The sequence below is a fragment of the Mus caroli genome, chromosome 4, assembly GCF_900094665.2.
Source record: "Mus caroli chromosome 4, CAROLI_EIJ_v1.1, whole genome shotgun sequence".
Lineage (NCBI taxonomy): Eukaryota > Metazoa > Chordata > Mammalia > Rodentia > Muridae > Mus > Mus caroli.
The window spans coordinates 124578629-124584997 of NC_034573.1; the positions used below are offsets into that span (position 1 = coordinate 124578629).

The 6369-nt window shown below is 49.4% G+C and overlaps 1 protein-coding gene across 2 annotated transcripts in view; it reads left to right on the top strand.

The window, feature by feature from the left end:
- The first annotated feature begins 4751 nt into the window (after window positions 1-4751).
- Window positions 4752-6369, top strand: part of Rsrp1 (arginine and serine rich protein 1) — a 4314-nt gene continuing 2696 nt past the window's right edge. For both annotated transcript variants that reach the window (XR_003836482.1, XM_021161133.2), the window contains exons 1-2: window positions 4752-4922; window positions 5030-5643. Coding sequence is in view for 1 of the 2 variants with exons in the window: in XM_021161133.2 (XP_021016792.1) it covers window positions 5082-5643 (562 nt within the window). In the remaining variant the exon portion in view is untranslated. The remainder of the gene's footprint in view (window positions 4923-5029; window positions 5644-6369) is intronic.

Genomic DNA, 6369 nt, shown 5'->3' on the forward strand with positions numbered 1-6369 from the left:
CACACGCCTTTAATCCCAGCACTTGGGAGGCAGAGGCAGGCAGATTTCTGAGTTTGAGGCCAGCCTGGTCTACAAAGTGAGTTCCAGGACAGCCAGGGGAGAGACCCTGTCTTGAAAACAAAACAAAACAAAAACAAAAACAAAGCCAAAAAAAAAAAACCCAAAAAACCAACAGCTTCAGTGTGAGGTCTTGTCTCTCTTTTTCTAATTAAAAATGTGTCTGAGCCAGGTAATGGTGGCACACACCTTTTAATTCCAGCACTCAGGAGGCAGAGGTTACGCTGATCTCTGTGAGTTCAAGGCTATCCTGGTCTGAAGAGCAAGTTGCAGGACAGCCAGGGCTACACAGAGAAACTGTCTTGAAAAACCAAAAAAGCAAAAAACAAACAAACAAACAAAAGTAAAAAAAAAAAAAATGTGTCTAGTGCCTTCAGAGGTCAAAAGGTGTCTGATTCCCTGAGACTGGCGTTCCCAATGGTTCTGAGCCACCACATGGGTACTGGAAACTGAACTTGGGTCCTTTGGAAGAGCAAGCAGAACATGATTTTTCCAAGATATCATGATTTTTCTGTGTATCCCTGGCTGTCCTGAAACTCACTTTGTAGACCAGGCTGGACTTGAACACACAGACATCCCTCAACCGCATCAAATACTCTTAACTGCTGAGCCGTCTCTGTTAGCATTACCCTGGACCCCGCATCCCTATTTTAGCCTTGGTAAAGATTGTGTAGTGTTCCTCAACTCTTGGGTCTGTCGCATCCTTTTCCAGGGCACCTAGCATCTTTCACATTTAAACCTGTTAAATTCCCTTTGGTAAGCTCCGCCTCCCCTTCCTTCCGATTGGCTCCTCCAGAAGCTCTTTCCTAGGGTAAGGTCAGCGATCCTGAGTGGAGGCCGAGGATCTCTCATCAAGTCTGTTTCATCTCTAGCTCCTGATGCCCTGGGGATGGGAACATCTGCAGCTTTAACTCCAGTCAATTAACTATGTCAGAAACACCAAGACACCAGCACTCTCTCGGTCCTGTTTCCCACTGTTTCAAGATTGACCTCCAGAATTCTTCTAATAATTCCTTTGTTTGAGACATAGTCTAATGGTACCCAGGCTGGCTTTGAGCTATGACCTTGAACTTCTGAGTCTTCTATTTCCACTTCCCAAGAGCTAGGATTTTGGGTGTTTGCCACCATTCCTGAGAGTTCTAGTCACCATTGTTTTCAGGCACACACTTGAAGGTACTATGAATTGTCTGCAAAGATTCCTACAGCCTCTTTTACGAAAAAAACGGAAGCCCGGGGGCTGGTGAGATGGCTCAGTGGGTAAGAGCACCCGACTACTCTTCCGAAGGTCAGGAGTTCAAATCCCAGCAACCACATGGTGGCTCACAACCATCAGTAACGAGACCTGGCGCCCTCTTCTGGGGTGTCTGAAGACAGCTACAGTGTACTTACATATAATATTAATAAATAAATCTTTAAAAAAAAAAAAAAAAGGAAGCCCGGGACTGCAACGTGGTGAGCAGGTTCACGAACTGTCCCTGCAACGCTGCTTCCCCATTTGTAAATGGTGAAACTTGGCTTTCTGTTTGCCCACACAGCTTCCTGAGAACAGTCAGCAGAGTCCTTGGTAGGCAGGTTACTAAAGAGCACCCAGAGAATCCTCCTGCCTCTGCCTCAGCTGGGATTACAGGCAGGCCGTCACAAAATGAGAAGAAGAAGAAAAAAGACATTGCATAAGAACTCAGCTACTGGGATTACACTTCCACTGTAAGGGTCTGAAAATCGCTGAAGGAAGACCCCAGATTCAGATAGTATGCAAAACCAGAGAGCATTTATTCTGCAGAAACAACCAGCATTCTCTAAAATGGCGACCCCAGACAAAGACATGCAGGCCTTTTTAGAGGGAACCTGGGAAACGCTCTAGAAGTAATCCTTAAAAATTTTAAATTTCATTGGTGGTTGCCAGGGGTTCATAGGTGGTCAGTGGTCAGCATTCCTATGCCATGAACATTCAACCATGTGATGAAATAGGGCTGCACATCACAGATGAGATATTTCCCCATTTGTGATTATCCCCAGGTTTTTAAAAAAAGATTTATTTATTTTATGTATATGAGTATACTGTCGCTGTCTTCAGACACAGCAGAAGAGGGCATCAGATCCCATTACAGATGGTTGTGAGCCACCATGTGGTTGCTGGGAATTGAACTCAGGACCTCTAGAAGAGCAGTCAGTGCTCTTAACTGCTGAGCCATCTCTCCAGCCAACTCCCCCACAGGCTCTTCTTTGGGAGGTTTTACAATCTCATTCTGGATTTTACAGTCTGTTCCTAGAGCTTGGGTCTTATGACTTAGTTTCTGGGACTTATGGTCTATCCCTGAAGCTGGTGCCTTTTCTGAAATCAGGCCTGGTCCTTAAATGGAGACACATGGGGTTTATGTTGCTCTCTCACCTCAACTCTCCACAGTCTTTGTGAAGGATTTAATCTATGGTATGGGTGTTTTGTGTTATGGGGTATCCACCAGAGAAGACAATTTAAGTCAATAGAAATTCTTTTTTGTTGTTGTTGTTGTTTTGTTTTTGGAGACAGGGTTTCTCTGTATAGCCCTGGCTGTCCTAAAACTCACTTTGTAGATCAGGCTGGCCTCAAACTCAGAAATCTGCCTGCTTCTGCCTTAGCCACCCGAGTGCTGGGATTAAAGGCATGAGCCACCACTGCCGGGGTTAGAAGTTCTTTATTTGCTGCTTATTGACTCCACTGGGTGTTTGGGATGCCAGGGTAGCCCTGAGCCTTTCTCAGGGTGATCTTTTACACACAAAAAATTTTATATATCCCGAGTTGATATAGTTCAGTTAATAAGAACACTTAGCCAGAAGCAGAAGTACAGAAACCAAAGCAAGGTTGGTACATTTATAGACTCTCCAAGTACTATGGACTTGGATAGGACTTTTTGGTCTTGTTTTGGCACGTAAGATCCCTGTCCAGGTGCTGGGTTTTATGGGCTGAATGGCACTTCCTTTATGGAGTCAGTTGGGCTGAGATCTGGGGTCTTGTTACCTTCTGCCTATACCCAGGTCTGTACTGTGTGGATGTGTGTTGGTGAGTGGTGCTCATCCTGGTACTGGAGTCCAGATGGGTGTGAGCCGTCCGTGCTGTGGGTCCTGGGACTCAGTGCTCTTTACTGCTGACTGTTTCTCCAGCTCCTGGAGTTTGAGAACTTTTACTATTGGTGTATGGGATGGGATGTGGATGAGGGCTTCTGGAGGTCAGAGGACAACTTTTGGGAGTCAGTTCTCTCCTTCCACTCGAGCGCAGGTTGTCAGTAGTGCTCCGCAAGCATTCTTTACTGCTGAGCCATCCTGGTGGCCACAATAAGGTTTTTATTTCTTCACTTTCGCTGTATATTGGGGAAGGAGGAAGGAGGCACGAACAAGGAGTCCTTATTTCTGTCATCTCCCTCCAAAATCCAGAGCTTCTGTAAAACCCTGCCTAATTTCTAAGAACACCATCTCCCCATATTGAAATAGGTATTTCGTTCGGTGCTGTTCACTTACCCACAGTTTTCAAGGTCAGATATTACGCTTCATGACATTGAGTGTTTGGAATTTGCACTGGAAGTAAGTTTAAACGTCCTGTCCTAATCACACTTGTCTTAGAACAGACCTATCAGGCTCAGGAAATGGCTTACTATTAAGAGTACTTGCTGCATTGCCTAGCATAAAGTCTGGGTTCCCAACACCCCCATACTTGGTGGCCCACAATGGCTCTGCCTTTGGTGGCATCCTGTACACGCAAATTACACACACACACATATCAAGGATCACTGTTGCTCCTAAAAGGTCAACTGTGGTCGTTGGAATTCCTGTCTCGACCTCAAATTACCTTAATTAGCTCAAACAAGGTCGTTAAAGCAGCCTTTCTAAATTAAAACTGTATCTTCGGGGTCCAGGGGTACCCCTCCCAAGCTCCACCAAAGGAGCCACGAAGGGAAGCTGCGCAGCGGCCGGGGGAAGGAGGGGACGACACATGACCCGGGGAAGGCCGAGGCACGGGGACTGACTTGTCCTCTTTGTCCTTGATCCAGCTGTTGAGCCGGCTAAATTCTTTGCTACCCTCTCCTTTTCCCGAATTTCAAAATCGAAAGCAGGAGCCGGGCGTTGGTGGCGCACGCCTTTAATCCCAGCACTCGGGAGGCAGAGGCAGGCGGATTTCTGAGTTCGAGGCCAGCCTGGTCTACAGAGTGAGTTCCAGGACAGCCAGGGCTACACAGAGAAACCCTGTCTCAAAAAAAAACCAAAAAAAAAAAAAAAAAAAAAAAATCGAAAGCAGGAAAGGAAGCCAAATTAAACCAAACCAAACCAAACCAAACAAAGAAAAACAAAGTTGGGCGTGGTGGCGCAGACCCCCTAATACCTGTAGCTGAGAGGCAGAGACAGGGGGATTGCCGCGAGTTCGAGGCGTGACAGGGGTACACAGCTAGTTCCTGTCTCAAAAAAACTCAAGATCCAAAAGCAGCCAAGGACCCCCACAAACAAACAAACAAAAAAAACCCTGAAGTAAACAAATCCTCAAAATACCCGGATGTAGAAGGCGGGAGGGGGTGGGGGTGGGGAGGAGGCGCGGCCGTTGTGGAGTGACAACCGACGCGCATGCGTGTCTCTAAGCCGCAGCCAACATCGCTTGGCGATTGGATGAGAGTTGGACCCGCCCTTTCGCACGGATGCCTGTGCGCATGCTCGGCGCCAGCTTCCAGTATTTTCGACGCTGACGTCGCCGTTAAGCTCAGTTCCCGTCTGGACTTTGGCAGTGGCGGTTCCTGTGCTCTCCGGTCGCTGGAATCGGGAACCTCGCCCGCTTCGGTTCCTGGTCGCAGAGGAAGGTGCCCGCTTGTCCTCTCTCGCCCTCGCGAGCTCTTCATCCGTTTAAGGTGAGTGGGGCCGCTTGGTCGGGGACAGGCTCGCCCTGGGGTGTCGCGCACGCGCACTGGGCATTGCGCGCCCCGCCTGGATGATAGACTCTTTCTTTTCTCTGTAGTTCCTAGACGCCGTTGCGTTTGCGGACGGATCTCCGTTGTCAGGAGGGAGCCATGTCCTCGGCCGCCACGTCTAAGTACGTGAACGACATGTGGCCCGGCTCTCCGCAGGAGAAAGCCTCGCCGTCCACCTCCGGCTCGGGCCGCTCCAGCCGCCTGTCGTCGCGCTCCCGCAGCCGCTCTTCGTCCCGCAGCTCCCGACGCGACTCCCGCAGCTCTAGCCGCTCGTCCTCGCGCAGCCACAGCCGGCCGCGGAGGAGCAGACGGTCCCGGTCCCGATCCCGGTCCCGCAGGCGCCACCAGCGCAAGTACAGGCGCTACTCGCGCTCGTACTCCCGCAGCCGGTCGCGCTCCCGCAGCCACCGCTACCACCGCGACAGCCGTTACGAGCGGCCGCGGAGGTACTACAAGTCGCCGTCGCCCTACCGCTCCCGGAGCAGGTCGCGCTCCCGCGGGAGGTCGCAGCACCGGTGGTCGTACTACGCGATCACTAGAGGCCGGCGCTACTACGGCTTCGGCCGGACCGTGTACCCCGAGGATCGCCCCAGGTGGAGGGAAAGATCCAGAACCAGGTCGCGCAGCAGGAGCAGAACCCCTTTTCGCCTGAGTGAGAAAGGTGCGTTTTACCAGGTTGAGGTTTGTGCCCTTGGGGGGGTTTGGGGATTGAGCTCTGGACGCTTATCACCGAGCCACCTCCCCAGCTCCTCCCTAGGTTAAACTTCCTCCGCGCGCTGTTGAGTCAGCCAGGGAGTCAGGTGGTTGAGCAGTTTAGCTGGGATTTCGTAAGATTAGGCCCAGGACATCTTTTAACACCTAGGCTGCGTTTATTTTGGTGCTGGAAGTCTTTTTGAGATTTCTTGAAGTGAAAGAGTTTTTTTTTCGTTTGTAGGTAGGTAGAATATAGTCTCATGTATTTCCTTTCACCTTGGGAGTAAAGTCCATGCCAGATGTGACCTGTGCGCTAATCTGAACTAAAGTCCGTTTATGGCTGTAGTAGAAAAGAGAGGAGGCCCACTCTTTTCTACTAGCTGGGTGAAGACAAAACACATTTTTTTTCATGATTTACTGAAAAATGGGTTTTGACTGGCCTTTGTTAAGTAACATGGTAATTTGATGTTACAAAGAAAGTAAGTTTGACCTTGTGTGCTGACTCTGTATCAAGATTAGTCTAGTAGTATTGATAACTGCTATAAAGTTATCAAACACTTGTATATAGAAATACAATACACACTTAAAGAAAAGGCAAGCCGGGCGTGGTGGCGCACGCCTTTAATCCCAGCAATCGGGAGGCAGAGGCAGGTGGATTTCTGAGTTCGAGGCCAGCCTGGTCTACAAAGTGAGT